Source organism: Gavia stellata, unplaced genomic scaffold (assembly GCF_030936135.1).
Source record: "Gavia stellata isolate bGavSte3 unplaced genomic scaffold, bGavSte3.hap2 HAP2_SCAFFOLD_398, whole genome shotgun sequence".
Lineage (NCBI taxonomy): Eukaryota > Metazoa > Chordata > Aves > Gaviiformes > Gaviidae > Gavia > Gavia stellata.
In genome coordinates this window covers 41,521-56,811 of record NW_026776538.1, presented here as the reverse complement: position 1 = coordinate 56,811, position 15,291 = coordinate 41,521, and the positions used below count along the sequence as shown (strand labels likewise).

Genomic DNA, 15,291 nt, shown 5'->3' with positions numbered 1-15,291 from the left:
CTGTGCCCCCCCCTGTACCGGCGGTGCCGCTGTAGGCGCCGAGGCGGAGGCGGTAATGCTCCTCGGGGCCGGCCACGGCGAAGTCGCGGTAGCGGGCGAAGGCGGCGTCCCGCGGGGTGCGGAGATCCACCCGCAGCTCCGTGGGGGTCCCCGCCGTCAGCGCGTGCAGCGCCTCGTTCCCTGCGCCCCCACAACAGCGTCCGGCCACCGCCCGGATGTATGGGTCCCCCCTTGGGACACCCACCCAAGCCCACCCGGACGCCTGGGTCCTCCCTGGGACACCTGGGTCCCCACCTGGGACACCCGGGACACCCACCCAAGCCCACCCGGATGCCTGGGTCCCCCCCAGAGATGTGGGTCCCCCCTTGGGACACCCACCCAAGCCCATCTGGATGCTTGGGTCCCCTCCAAAGACCCACCCATGACCACCTGGGTGCCTGGGTCCCCCCACCAGAGATGTGGGTCCCCCCCTTGGGACACCCACCCAAGCCCACCCGGATGCCTGGGTCCTCCCTGGGACACCTGGGTCCCCACCTGGGACACCCGGGACACCCACCCAAGCCCACCCGGATGCCTGGGTGCCCCCCAGAGATGTGGGTCCCCCCTTGGGACACCCACCCAAGCCCATCTGGATGCCTGGGTCCCCTCCAAAGACCCACCCATGACCACCTGGGTGCCTGGGTCCCCCCACCAGAGATGTGGGTCCCCCCTTGGGACACCCACCCAAGCCCACCCGGACGCCTGGGTCCTCCCTGGGACACCTGGGTCCCCACTTGGGACACCTGGGACACCCACCCAAGCCCACCCGGACACCTGGGTCCCCCCCCAGAGGTGTGGGTCCCTCCCTGATCACCCACCCAAGCCCACCCGGATGCCTGGGTCCCCTCCAAAGACCCACCCATGACCACCTGGGTGCCTGGGTCCCCTCCCTTGAGCCCACCCAGATGTCTGGGTCCTCCCTGGGACACCTGGGTCCCCCCTTGGGACACCCACCCAAGCCCACCCGGACGCCTGGGTCCTCTCTGGGACACGTGGGTCCCCACCCGGGACACCCACCCAAGCCCACCCGGACACCTGGGTCCCCTCCAAAGACCCACCTGGGTGCCCCCCTTGGGACACCCACCCAAGCCCACCCGGACACCTGGGTCCTCCCTGGGACACCTGGGTCCCCACCCGGGACACCCGGGACACCCACCCAAGCCCACCCGGACACCTGGGTCCTCCCTGGGACACGTGGGTCCCCACCCGGGACACCCGGGACACCCACCCAAGCCCACCCGGACACCTGGGTCCCCTCCAAAGACCCACCTGGGTCCCCCCCTTGGGACACCCACCCAAGCCCACCCGGACGCCTGGGTCCTCCCTGGGACACCTGGGTCCCCACCCGGGACACCCGGGACACCCACCCAAGCCCACCCAATGCCTGGGTCCTCACCCAGCCAGAACTCCCCGGTGACGTTGCCGAAACCATGGGCGTAGGCGCCCCACCCCCGCCAGAAATCGGTGCCCCCGTCCTGGCGGCGCTGGAACACCTTTTGGAGGGGGGGAGGAGTCGGGGGGGGGCCCAAATCCCCCACTGACCCCATGGAGGCCCCCAGGGCCCCCTATTTCCCCCCAGGACCCCCACTGGTCCCCAGGACCCCCCACTGCCCCCTATTTCCCCCCATAAAACCCCCCCAATACACCCCATATGACCCCCCAGCCCCTCCCAGTGCCTCCCAGTTCCCCCCAGCCCCTCCCAATGCCCCCCAAGACCTCCTATTGCCCCCCAAATCCCCCATAGAACCCCCTATAGCCCCCAGTACCCCCCAGTACAAACCCCCCAGCCCCTCCCAGTGCCCCCAGTTCCCCACCAGCCCCTCCAATGCGCACCCAAGACCCCCTATTGCCCCCCAAACCCCCCAAGACCCCCTATTGCCCCCCAAACCCCCCAATGCCCCCCATAGAACCCCCTATATCCCCCAGTACCACCCCAATATGACCCTCCCCAGACCCTCCCAGTGCCTCCCAGTTCCCCAAGACCCCCTGTTGGCCCCCAAGACCCCCATTTCCCCCCATAGAACCCCCTATATCCCCAAATACCCCCAAAATACGACCCCCCCAGCCCCTCCCAGTGCCTCCCAGTTCCCCCCAGCCCCTCCCAATGCCCCCCAAGACCTCCTATTGCCCCCCAAACCCCCCAATGCCCCCACAGAACCCCCTACAGCCCCCAGTACCCCCCCCAATACAAACCCCCCAGCCCCTCCCAGCGTCCCCCAGTGCCTCCCAGTTGCCCCACCAGCCAGCCGCCGCCATCGGTTTCCATGTCGCAGAAGACGCGCAGGGGTCTCCCGGGGTCTCCCCCGAGGAAGATGAGGGTCTCGCGCGAAGGCCCCGGCCCGTTCAGCTGCTCCTCGGCGCAGTCCCGGGGGTGCGGGTGGGGGAGGGGAGCTGTTGGGGCAAGGGGGTGTGGGCACCCAGGCGGCCGGGGACCCCCAAGGCACCCTAGAGACTTCTGGGGACCCAGGTGTCCCACCCCACCCAATGACCCAGCACCCCCAACCCAAGGACCCAGCCATCCGGGTGCCCCCCACCCAAGGACCCAGCACCCCCCACCCAGAGACCCAAGCATGTGGGTGCCCCCCACCCAAGGACCCAGCTCCCCATCACCCAGGGACCCAGGCGTGTGGGTGCCCCCCACCCAAGGACCCAGCACCCCACCACCCAGAGACCCAGCCATCCGGGTGCCCCCCACCCAAGGACCCAGCACCCCCCACCCAGAGACCCAAGCATGTGGGTGCCCCCCACCCAAGGACCCAGCTCCCCATCACCCAGGGACCCAGGCGTGTGGGTGCCCCCCACCCAAGGACCCAGCACCCCACCACCCAGAGACCCAGCCATCTGGGTGTCCCCCACCCAAGCACCCAGCACCCCACCACCCAGAGACCCAGGCGTGTGGGTGCCCCCCACCCAAGCACCCAGCAGCCCATCACCCAAGGACCCAGGCATCCGGGTGCCCCCCACCCAAGGACCCAGCACCCCCCCACCCAGGGACCCAGGCATCCGGGTGCCCCCCACCCAAGCACCCAGCACCCCACCACCCAGGGACCCAGGCATCCGGGTGCCCCCACCGAAGGACCCAGCACCCCACCACCCAGGGACCCAGCCATCTGGGTGCCCCCCACCCAAGGACCCAGCACCCCACCACACAGGGACCCAGCCATCCGGGTGCCCCCCACCCAAGCACCCAGCACCCCACCACCCAGGGACCCAGGTGTCCGGGTGCCCCCCACCCAAGGACCCAGCACCCCCCACCCAGAGACCCAGGTGTCCGGGTGCCCCCACCCAAGGACCCAGCACCCCACCACCCAGGGACCCAGGCATGTGGGTGCCCCCCACCCAAGGACCCAGCACCCCACCACCCAGAGACCCAGGCATGTGGGTGCCCCCCACCCAAGGACCCAGCACCCCACCACCCAGGGACCCAGGCATGTGGGTGCCCCCCACCCAAGGACCCAGCACCCCACCACCCAGGGACCCAGGCGTCCAGGTGCCCCCCACCCAAGCACCCAGCACCCCACCACCCAGGGACCCAGGCATGTGGGTGCCCCCCACCCAAGCACCCAGCACCCCACCATCCAGGGACCCAGGCATGTGGGTGCCCCCCACCCAGGGACTCAGCCCCCCCCCCATCACCCAGGGACCCAGGTATCCGGGTGCCCCCACCCAAGGACCCTGGTATCTGGCTCACGGGTGTCAAAGGTGGCCTCCAGGGGGGTAGGGGGCGCATCCCCGCCCCGCCCCCGCAACTGCACCCCATAGCGCCCCGCCGGCTCCAGGCCCCACAGCTGATGGGACGTCGCCTCGGGGGGCAGCCGCAGCGTCTGGGGAGGGGCACAGGGCGGTATTGGGGTCTCCCGAGGCATTATTGGGGTCCCCAGAGGTGGTATTGGGGTCCGAGGGGGTTATTGGGGTGTCCTAAGGGAGTATTAGGGGTCCCACAATGGATATTGGGGTTCATGGGGGGATATTGGGGTCCCTGAGTGGATATTGGGGCCCTACAAGGAATATTGGGGTCCCAGGGTTGATATTGGGGGTCTCACAAGGAATATTGGGGTTCCCTGGGCATTATTGGGGTCCCCAGGGACTTATTTAGGCCTCAGGGGGGCACTGGGGTGCCATAAGGGAGTATTGGGGGACCCACAAAGGATATTGGGGTCCTCGAGGGGTTATTGGGGTCCCCCAAGTCATTATTGGGGTCCCCCCCAGGGTGTTACTGGGGTCTCCCCAGAGGCTTATTTAGGTCTCAGAGGGGGCACTGGGGTGCCCTAAGGGAGTATTGGGGGGTCCCCGGGGGGGGGGAGGGTCGGGGTGCCCCAGGGGGCTTCTGGGGTTTTGGGGTGTCTTGGGGGGGGTCATTACCTGTTGGGGTCCTCCGGGGGGGCCGTAGACGAGGTCGTAGCCGTCGGGGGGGGCGTGGGGGGGTGCCCAGTGCAGCCGGGCGCTGCGGGGCCACACGGTCCCCACCCAGAGGGTCCCCGGGGCGCCTGCGCGGGGGAGGGGCGTGGCCGCTGACACCCCCAAACCCCCCCACAGCCCCCCAAGGACCCGCCCACCGACTGCTCCTCAATAGACACACACACCCCCCCATCTGACCACCGCAGCCCCCCCAACCCGACAGAAACCCCCACGGACACCCCCCCCACTCCCAGACCCCCCCATAGCACCCGAGGGTGCCCCACCCACAGCCCCCAGGGGACCCTCCCCACCAGGGACACCCCACCCAGGACTCCAACACACCATCGGTCCAATCAGGCATCCAGGTGTCCGGTCAGCAACTGTCCAACCATCAACCGTCCAACCGTCCAACCATCAACCATCAACCGTCCAACCATCACCATCAACCATTCAACCATCCAACCATCAACCATCAACCGTCCAACCATCACCATCAACCATTCAACCGTCCAACCATCAACCGTCCAACCATCAACCATCAACCATCCAACCATTCAACCATCAACCGTCCAACCATCCAACCGTCCAACCATCAACCATCCACCATCCAACCGTCCAACCATCCAACCATCAACCGTCCAACCATCAACCATCCACCATCCACCATCTAACCGTCCAACCATCAACCGTCCAACTGTCCAACCATCAACCATCAACCGTCCAACCATCACCATCAACCATTCAACCATCCAACCATCAACCGTCAACCGTCCAACCGTCCAACCATCCACCATCCAACCGTCCAACCATCCAACCATCAACCGTCCAACCATCACCATCAACCATTCAACCATCCAACCATCAACCGTCAACCGTCCAACTGTCCAACCGTCAACCATCCAACTGTCCAACCGTCCAACCATCAACCGTCCAACCATCAACCGTCCAACCGTCCAACCATCCAACTGTCCCATCCTCCCACCATCCAACCGTCCAACCATCAACCATCCAACTGGCCAATTGTCCAACCATCAACCATCCCACTGTCCAACCATCAACTGTCCAACCGTCCAACCATCCCATCATCTCACCATCCAACCATCAACCATCCAACTGTCCAACTGTCCAACCATCAACCATCCCACCGTCCAACTATCAACCATCCCACCATCCAACCGTCCAACCATCAACCACCCAACTGTCCAACCATCCCACCATCAACCATCAGCCATCCCACCATCCAACTGTCCAACCGTCCAACCTATCCCATCATCCCACCATCCAACCATCAACCGTCCCACCATCCAACTGCCCACCACCCAACCATCCCATCATCCCACCATCCAACCATCAACCATCCCACCGTCCAACCATCCCACCATCAACCATCAGCCATCCCACCATCCAACTGTCCAATCATCAACTATCCCACCATCCAACCGTCCAACCGTCCAACCTATCCCATCATCCCACCATCCAACCATCAACCATCCCACCATCCAACTGCCCACCATCCCATCATCCCACCATCCAACCATCCCATCATCCCACCATCCAACTGTCAAATCATCAACCATCCCACCATCCAACCATCTAACTGTCCAACCATCCCATCATCCCACCATCCAACCGTCAAATCATCAACCGTCCCACCATCCAACCGTCCCACCGCCCAACCGTCCCACCGCCCAACCGTCCCACCGCCCAACTGTCCAGCCATCAACCATCCCACCATCCAACCATCCACCGTCCCACTGTCCAGCATCAACCATCCACCCATCTGTCCACTGCTCTATCCACCAATCCAACCGTCCACCCATCCATCCAACTGTCCATCTGACCATCCAACCGTCCAACCATCCATCCAACCATCCATCCATCCATCCAACCTTCCATCCATCCATCCAACCTTCCATCCATCTTTTCACCCACCCATCCACCATCCAGCCACGCTGCATCTCCTCCAGAGCCATCTGCCCTTCCGTCTACCCACACGTTCCTCTGCCCATGACTACATCAGTCTACCCAACCATCCATCCATCCTTCCAGTCATCCAGCCAGCCCTCCATCGTCCATCCATCTGTCCAACCAACCTTCAGCCCATCCACCCATTCAACCAACCAACTAAACATCCATCCATCCGTCCGTCCATCCTCCACACATCCATCAGTCTGTCCCTCCAACCTTCATGCCCCCATCCCTCCATCGATCCCACGCTTAGGGCCAAGAATTTGTTCCCATTTCGCACAAGTCCATGGATCTGGCCAGCCAAGGATCCATCCAGTCATCCAAATAGCCAGAACATCATAGAAGCAACTTCCACCCTTCCATCCATCCACCCTTCCATCCATCCACCCTTCCATCCACCCATCCATCCTTCCATCCATCTACTCTTCCATCCATCTACTCTTCCATCCATCCATCCATCCACCCTTCCATCCACCCATCCACCCTTCCATCCACCCATCCATCCTTCCATCCATCCACCCTTCCATCCATCCACCCTTCCATCCACCCTTCCATCCATCCGTCCATCCACCCTTCCACCCATTCGCCCACCCAACCCTCCAACCTTGCACTCACCCACACCATCATCCACGCCCTTGTTAGCACCCAAGAGATGTTCCCAGTTCCCACAAGACCCAAGGGACCAGGATGGGCCCTGCCCCAGCTCCTCCTGCCACCCCAAAAGCAGCACCCAAAGGGGACACAGAAGTGGTCCACAGCCACCCTCACCTGTGAGGGCGTCGGTGGAGATGGGGCCCACACGCTTCCGACCCCACACCCCGTACAGGTTGAACTTGTACCGGCGGGACGGGGACAGCCCAGGCACCGTCACCCTGCGGGAACCACCCTCCACGGGCAGCACCTGGGGCTGCCCTTGGGCATCCTTGTACTGCACCGTGAAGGAGTCAAAGGTGCCCTCGGGGACGCTCCACTCCAGCTCCACGGACTCAGGGGTGACATGTGGGGCCGTGAGCTCGCCCAGGCGGGGCTGGGACGGTGGCTTCTCCTTTTGTGGAGCTGGGGCTGCAACGGCGAGGACACAATGCAGTGTATAAACATCAACCTCTCCACCCACCCGCTCTGTTCAACAACCAACCAAACATTCCTCTACCCATCCATCCCTTCTCCACTCACCTTCATCCATCCATCCCTCCCTCCATCCAACCCCGTGTCCATTCATCCAACCTATAAACCATCCAGCCATCCATCAGCATCCCCCAATCCCGTCACCCTTGCCTGCTCACATCCATCCATCCATCCACCCATCCCCAGCCAGCACCCAAGAGATGTTCCCGTTTCCCACCAGGCCCAAGGGACCAGGATGAGCCCTGCCCCAGCTCCTGCCACACTCCAAACCCACCACCCAGAGGGGACGTGGACGGATCCAGCACAGGTCCTCACCTGTGATGGTGTCAAGGGAGATGGGACCCAGACGTTTCTGCCCCAACACCCCGTACAGGTAGAAATTGTAGCGGTGGGACGGTGACAGCCCAGGGACGGTCACCGTGTGGGAGCCTCCGTCCACGAGCAGTGACTCGGGCTGCCCCTGTGCATCCCTGTACTGCAGCGTGAAGGAGTCAAAGGTGCCCTCGGGGACACTCCACTCCAGCTGGATGGAGTCAGAGGCGACATGGGAGGCCGTGAGTTCGCCCAGCATCGGCTGGGATGGGGGCTTGTCTTCTTGTGGAGCTGGGGCTGCAACGGTGAGGCCATAATGCAGGGCATAAAAATCCATCGCTCCATCCACCCAACCTTCCATCCACCCAACCAAAAATCTTCTATCAACCTATCCCCCCATTCCTCCAACCTTGCCTGCTCCCATCCTTCCACCCATCCCCAGCCAGCACCCAAGAGATGTTCCCGTTTCCCACCGGCCGCAGGATGAGCCCTGCCCAAGCTTCTGCCACCTCCAAACCCAGCACCCAGAGGGGATGTGGACAGATCCTGCACAGGCCCTCACCTGTGATGGCATCGGTGGAGACGGGACCCACGTGTTTCCTACCCCACACCCCGTACAGGTTGAACTTGTACCGGCGGGACGGGGACAGCCCAGGCACCGTCACCCTGCGGGAACCACCCTCCACGGGCAGCACCTGGGGCTGCCCTTGGGCATCCTTGTACTGCACCGTGAAGGAGTCAAAGGTGCCCTCGGGGACGCTCCACTCCAGCTCCACGGACTCGGGGGTGACCTGGGAGGCCGTGAGCTCGCCCAGCATCGGCTGCGATGGGGGTTCCTCCTCCGGCTCGGCTGTAGCTGCATCAAAGAGTCAGCAATGCAGGGCATAAACATACATATGTCCCTCGAAACATCCATCATTCCATCCATCCATCCATCCATCCATCCAAAAAACTAATCATCCAACCTTAAGACACAAATTCGTCCCTCAACTTACCTGACGATCCAGACAGACAGACAGCCAACCATCCATCCATACCTCTCTCTTGCCTACTCCCATCCCTACGTCCACCCAACATTCCACACTCAAGAGGTGTCCCCGCTGGACAAGCTCCTGCCACGCTCCAAAACAGCGCCCAAAGGAACATGGATGGAGCCCACAGGCGCCCTCACCTGTGACGGCCTCGGTAGAGACGGGGCCCACACGCTTCCGACCCCACACCCCGTACAGGTTGAACTTGTACCGGCGGGACGGGGACAGCCCAGGCACCGTCACCCTGCGGGAACCACCCTCCACGGGCAGCACCTGGGGCTGCCCTTGGGCATCCTTGTACTGCACCGTGAAGGAGTCAAAGGTGCCCTCGGGGACGCTCCACTCCAGCTCCACGGACTCGGGGGTGACGTGAGGGGCCGTGAGCTCGCCCAGCATCGGCTGCGATGGGGGTTCCTTCTCTGGCTCAGCTGCAGCTGCAACAGAAAGGGTACAATACAGGGCATAAAAGTCAATATGACCCTCAAAACATCCATCCATCCATCCATCCATCCATCCATCCATCCATCCATTTTTCTACCCAACCATCCTATCACCCACCCTTCCATCCAAACACCCATCTATCCAGCCAACCACCTGTTCAATCATCCATCCATCCAATCAACCTATTAACCAACCACCCACCATCCATCCATCCATCCATCCATCCATCCATCCATCCATCTCCTTACCCAACGAGCCGCACGCTCATCCCACCACCCGTACCCCCATCACTCCCTCCCTCCCTCCACGCTTCCCTCTCTCTCCCCCTCCATTACAGCCTTCAACCCCGCCTCCACCCGTCCCTCCACCACGCCCCCAATCAACACCCCCCAAGAGAAGTTCCCAGTTCCCACAAGGGCCCAGGATCTTCGATGGGCCCCGCCCAACCTCCTGCCACACTCCAAACCCGGGACAGGAGGGGCACGGGTGCTCCCACAGCCCCACTCACCTGTGACGGCATCGGTGGAGATGGGGCCCACACGCTTCCGACCCCACACCCCGTACAGGTTGAACTTGTACCGGCGGGACGGGGACAGCCCAGGCACCGTCACCCTGCGGGAACCACCCTCCACGGGCAGCACCTGGGGCTGCCCTTGGGCATCCTTGTACTGCACCGTGAAGGAGTCAAAGGTGCCCTCGGGGACGCTCCACTCCAGCTCCACGGACTCGGGGGTGACATGAGGGGCCGTGAGCTCGCCCAGCATCGGCTGCGATGGGGATTCTTCCTCTGGTTCAGCTGCAGCTTCAAAAAAGAGTGAGCAAGGCAGAGCATAAACATTCATACCTTCCTCAAAACATCCATCCATCCATCCATCCATCCATCCATCCATTTTTCTACCCAACCATCCACCTATCCATCCACGCATACACTCAACTAATCAACCCTCCAGCTATCAGTTCACCCCAGCATCCACCCACCTGGCCTTCCATCCATCCCTCATGCGGTTCTACCCATCAGCCTTCCAACCACCCACACGTGCATCCTTCCACTCAACATCTCTCTCTCCTCTCATCCATCTAATCATCCAACCATCAGACATATCACCCAAACAAACTCTCTATCGACTCTTTAAGGCCGGGTTTTGGTCACCCATGTCGTCAGCCATTCATTAAGCCTTCTCTTCGTCATTTCCTTCAGCCACCCACCAAGCCCTTTGTCTAACTGCCCGTGCAACATTCTCTCCCTCCAGTTCTCCCTCCAACCGTCCATACGTCCATCCCTCCGATCAACCGTTTTTCCCTCCACTCTTCCACCCACCAGTCCTTGAATCCATTCCTCTACGCAACCATCCTATCATCCACCCTTCCATCAAAACACCCATCTATCCAGGCAATCACCCATTCATTCTTCCATCCATCCAATCAACATATTAACCCATCACCCACCATCATCCCTCCATCCACCAATCCATCTCCTCACCCACCGCGCCACACACACATCCCACCACCCATCCTTCTTTCCATCCATCTGGCTGATCATCCACCCACCAACCCATCCAACCAACCATCCAATCACTCATCCAGCTCTACAGATCATTGTCCATCCATCCACCCACGCCTCCAGCCCTCCAATCCCGTCCTTTTTCCATCAACAATCTTCCATCCAACCATATTAACCAACCACCCACCATCCATCCATCCACCCATGCATCCATCCATCTCCTCACCCAATGAGCCGCACGCTCATCCCACCACCCGTACCCCCATCACTCCCTCCCTCCCTCCACGCTTCCCTCTCTCTCCCCCTCCATTACAGCCTTCAACCCCGCCTCCACCCGTCCCTCCACCACGCCCCCAATCAACACCCCCCAAGAGAAGTTCCCAGTTCCCACATGGGCCCAGGATTTTCGATGGACCGCCCAAGCTCCTGCCACACTCCAAACCCGGGACAGGAGGGGCACGGGTGCTCCCACAGCCCCACTCACCTGTGACGGCGTCGGTGGAGACGGGGCCCACACGTTTCCGACCCCACACCCCGTACAGGTTGAACTTGTACCGGCGGGACGGGGACAGCCCAGGCACCGTCACCCTGCGGGAACCACCCTCCACGGGCAGCACCTGGGGCTGCCCTTGGGCATCCTTGTACTGCACCGTGAAGGAGTCAAAGGTGCCCTCGGGGACGCTCCACTCCAGCTCCACGGACTCGGGGGTGACGTGAGGGGCCGTGAGCTCGCCCAGCATCGGCTGCGATGGGGATTCTTCCTCTGGTTCAGCTGCAGCTTCAAAAAAGAGTGAGCAAGGCAGAGCATAAACATTCATACCTTCCTCAAAACATCCATCCATCCATCCATTTTTCTACCCAACCATCCACCTATCCATCCACGCATACACCCAACTAATCAACCCTCCAGCTATCAGTTCACCCAAGCATCCACCCACCTGGCCTTCCATCCATCCCTCATGCGGTTCTACCCATCAGCCTTCCAACCACCCACACGTGCATCCTTCCACTCACCATCTCTCTCTCCTCTCATCCATCTAATCATCCAACCATCAGACATATCACCCAAACAAACTCTCTATCGACTCTTTAAGGCCGGGTTTTGGTCACCCATGTCGTCAGCCATTCATTAAGCCTTCTCTTCGTCATTTCCTTCAGCCACCCACCAAGCCCTTTGTCTAACTGCCCGTGCAACATTCTCTCCCTCCAGTTCTCCCTCCAACCGTCCATACGTCCATCCCTCCGATCAACCGTTTTTCCCTCCACTCTTCCAGCCACCAGTCCTTGAATCCATTCCTCTACGCAACCATCCTATCATCCACCCTTCCATCAAAACACCCATCTATCCAGGCAATCACCCATTCATTCTTCCAACCATCCAATCAACATATTAACCCATCACCACCATCATCCCTCCATCCACCCATCCATCTCCTCACCCAACGCGCCACACACACATCCCACCACCCATCCTTCTTTCCATCCATCTGGCTGATCATCCACCCAACAACACGTCCAACCAACCATCCAAACACTCATCCAGCTCAAAAGATCATTGTCCATCCATCCACTCAGGCATCCAGCCCTCCAATCCCGTTCTTTTTCCATCAACAATCTTCCATCCAACCATATTAACCAACCACCCACCATCCATCCATAAATCCATCCACCCATCCATCCATCCATCTCCTCACCCAACGAGCCGCACGCTCATCCCACCACCCGTACCCCCATCACTCCCTCCCTCCCTCCACGCTTCCCTCTCTCTATCCCCCTCCATTACAGCCTTCAACCCCGCCTCCACCTGTCCCTCCACCACGCCCCCAATCAACACCCCCCAAGAGAAGTTCCCAGTTCCCACATGGGCCCAGGATCTTCGATGGACCCCGCCCAAGCTCCTGCCACACTCCAAACCCGGGACAGGAGGGGCACGGGTGGTCCCACAGCCCCACTCACCTGTGACGCCTCGGTGGAGACGGGGCCCACACGTTTCCTACCCCACACACCCCGTACAGGTTGAACTTGTACCGGCGGGACGGGGACAGCCCAGGCACCGTCACCCTGCGGGAACCACCCTCCACGGGCAGCACCTGGGGCTGCCCTTGGGCATCCTTGTACTGCACCATGAAGGAGTCAAAGGTGCCCTCGGGGACGCTCCACTCCAGCTCCACGGACTCGGGGGTGACATGAGGGGCCGTGAGCTCGCCCAGCATCGGGCTGCGATGGCGGTTCCTCCTCTGGTTCAGCTACAGCTGCAACAGAGAGGGCACAATGCAGGGCTTAAACATCCATCCATCCATCCATCCATCCATCCATCCATCCATCCATCCATCAGTCTTGTCTTCCATCCAGCAAAAGAAAGCAGGCCATAAACATTGCATACTTCCCTCCACCAACCCACCCATCCATCTCTGTCCACCCTTCCATCCATCAGATCACTCATCTCTCCATGCACCTTATTCCAGCCATCAGTCCTTCAATCAACAGCTCCATTCCAACATCCAACCAACGAGAAGCTCCTCTATTCCTCTAAACAAGACATCCAGCAACTATCTCACCATCCATCTACCCAGCCTTGCGTCCACACAATCATCCAATCACACATCCAGTCCACAAACCACACACAATCATCCCAAATATCCATCCAGCCATCCATGCCTCCATCCATTCAACCATGGACCAAGTTATCCATTCATCCAATGATCCACACGTTATTCCATCCATCCATCCATCCATCATCTGAAAATTGCCCTCACCAAGCTCCTGCCACACTCCAAACACATGGTCCACAGGATACACACAGCCACCCTCACCTGTGACGGCGTCGGTGGAGACGGGGCCCACACGTTTCCGACCCCACACCCCGTACAGGTTGAACTTGTACCGGCGGGACGGGGACAGCCCAGGCACCGTCACCCTGCGGGAACCACCCTCCACGGGCAGCACCTGGGGCTGCCCTTGGGCATCCTTGTACTGCACCGTGAAGGAGTCAAAGGTGCCCTCGGGGACGCTCCACTCCAGCTCCACGGACTCGGGGGTGACATGAGGGGCCGTGAGCTCGCCCAGCATCGGCTGCGATGGCGGTTCCTCCTCTGGTTCAGCTGCAGCTTCAAAAAAGAGTGAGCAAGGCAGAGCATAAACATTCATACCTTCCTCAAAACATCCATCCATCCATCCATCCATCCATCCATCCATCCATCCATCCATTTTTCTACCCAACCATCCACCTATCCATCCACGCATACACCCAACTAATCAACCCTCCAGCTATCAGTTCACCCAAGCATCCACCCACCTGGCCTTCCATCCATCCCTCATGCGGTTCTACCCATCAGCCTTCCAACCACCCACACGTGCATCCTTCCACTCAACATCTCTCTCTCCTCTCATCCATCTAATCATCCAACCATCAGACATACCACCCAAACAAACTCTCTATCGACTCTTTAAGGCCGGGTTTTGGTCACCCATGTCGTCAGCCATTCATTAAGCCTTCTCTTCGTCATTTCCTTCAGCCACCCACCAAGCCCTTTGTCTAACTGCCCGTGCAACATTCTCTCCCTCCAGTTCTCCCTACAACCGTCCATACGTCCATCCCTCCGATCAACCGTTTCTCCCTGCACTCTTCCACCCATCAGTCCTTGAATCCATTCCTCTACGCAACCATCCTATCATCCACCCTTCCATCAAAACACCCATCTATCCAGGCAATCACCCATTCATTCTTCCATCCATCCAATCAACATATTAACCCATCACCCACCATCATCCCTCCATCCACCCATCCATCTCCTCACCCACCGCGCCACACACACATCCCACCACCCATCCTTCTTTCCATCCATCTGGCTGATCATCCACCCACCAACACGTCCAACCAACCATACAAACACTCATCCAGCTCTACAGATCATTGTCCATTCATCCACTCAGGCATCCAGCCCTCCAATCCCGTCCTTTTTCCATCAACAATCTTCCATCCAACCATATTAACCAACCACCCACCATCCATCCATCCATCCACCCATGCATCCATCCATCTCCTTACCCAGCGAGCCGCACGCTCATCCCACCACCCGTACCCCCATCACTCCCTCCCTCCCTCCACGCTTCCCTCTCTCTCCCCCTCCATTACAGCCTTCAACACCGCCTCCACCTGTCCCTCCACCACACCCCCAATCAACACCCCCCAAGAGAAGTTCCCAGTTCCCACATGGGCCCAGGATTTTCGATGGACCCCGCCCAAGCTCCTGCCACACTCCAAACCCGGGACAGGAGGGGCACGGGTGGTCCCACAGCCCCACTCACCTGTGACGGCCTCGGTGGAGACGGGGCCCACACGTTTCCTACCCCACACCCCGTACAGGTTGAACTTGTACCGGCGGGACGGGGACAGCCCAGGCACCGTCACCCTGCGGGAACCACCCTCCACGGGCAGCACCTGGGGCTGCCCTTGGGCATCCTTGTACTGCACCA

The 15,291-nt window shown here is 60.7% G+C and overlaps 1 protein-coding gene across 1 annotated transcript in view; it reads right to left on the bottom strand.

The window, feature by feature from the left end:
* Positions 1 to 15,291, bottom strand: part of LOC132321081 (tenascin-X-like) — a 55,952-nt gene that overhangs the window by 4,552 nt on the left and 36,109 nt on the right. The window contains 11 exon segments of the mRNA XM_059834675.1: positions 19 to 180; positions 1,436 to 1,532; positions 2,279 to 2,491; positions 3,684 to 3,863; positions 4,402 to 4,526; positions 7,174 to 7,467; positions 8,405 to 8,698; positions 9,014 to 9,307; positions 9,823 to 10,116; positions 11,300 to 11,587; positions 13,629 to 13,916. Of these exon segments, the coding sequence (XP_059690658.1) occupies positions 19 to 180; positions 1,436 to 1,532; positions 2,279 to 2,491; positions 3,684 to 3,863; positions 4,402 to 4,526; positions 7,174 to 7,467; positions 8,405 to 8,698; positions 9,014 to 9,307; positions 9,823 to 10,116; positions 11,300 to 11,587; positions 13,629 to 13,916 (2,529 nt within the window).